This window comes from Lipotes vexillifer, unplaced genomic scaffold (assembly GCF_000442215.2).
Source record: "Lipotes vexillifer unplaced genomic scaffold, Lipotes_vexillifer_v1.1 scaffold788, whole genome shotgun sequence".
In the NCBI taxonomy this organism is placed as follows: domain Eukaryota; kingdom Metazoa; phylum Chordata; class Mammalia; order Artiodactyla; family Lipotidae; genus Lipotes; species Lipotes vexillifer.
In genome coordinates this window covers 2,382,357-2,382,947 of record NW_006791862.1, presented here as the reverse complement: position 1 = coordinate 2,382,947, position 591 = coordinate 2,382,357, and the positions used below count along the sequence as shown (strand labels likewise).

At 72.6% G+C, this 591-nt stretch overlaps 1 protein-coding gene across 1 annotated transcript in view; it reads right to left on the bottom strand.

The window, feature by feature from the left end:
* TBX2 (T-box transcription factor 2) overlaps window positions 1-591 on the bottom strand; it is a 9,450-nt gene extending 8,859 nt beyond the window's left edge. Inside the window, exons 1-2 of the mRNA XM_007464911.1 lie at window positions 508-591; window positions 62-287 (exon numbers count right to left, since the gene is read on the bottom strand). Of these exons, the coding sequence (XP_007464973.1) occupies window positions 62-287; window positions 508-591 (310 nt within the window). The remainder of the gene's footprint in view (window positions 1-61; window positions 288-507) is intronic.

Below are 591 nucleotides of genomic sequence, written 5' to 3'. Positions count from 1 at the left end.
CCCAGCCGCAGGCCGCCCCAAGTGCAAAGCATTGACACGGCCCAGAGAGGAGAGGGGGCGCCCTCCTTCTCCCGCGCCCGGCGGCCCGGCAGCTCTGGCCCGCGCCCCAGCTTGGCCTCCGACCCCGCTCCCGGCCGTGGCGCCGCCCGGGCCCCTGCACTCCGGAGGGAGGCTGCGGGTGCTGGAAAGAGAGGCCGGTGGGCGGGCGAGTCGGGAGGCGCTGGCTGCCGAGGTCCCGGAGCGGAACCCAGGTGGCGGGAGCCGGTGAGTGGAGCCGTGGCAGAGCCCTGGAGGGGCCGGCGTGGGCGGGAGCGGGACGCGGCCTTTCACTCGGGAAACGCGGGGACCCCTTAGCCCGCGCCTCCCCTCACAGGAAGACTCAGGAGGACCCGGGAGTTCCGGGAAAGCCCTGAACTCAGCCCCGTATCCGCCTGCGTCCCCGACCTAAGCAGAGCTCTCCCACTGCCAGGAGAGCGGGTCCTCGAGGCTGGGAAGGTGTGAGTGCACCTTCCGCCGAGCACAGGGCGGCAAGGCGCGGGCGGATCCAACCCCCAGGTTCTTGACCCGCGACCCAACGAATTTTCGCCGCAT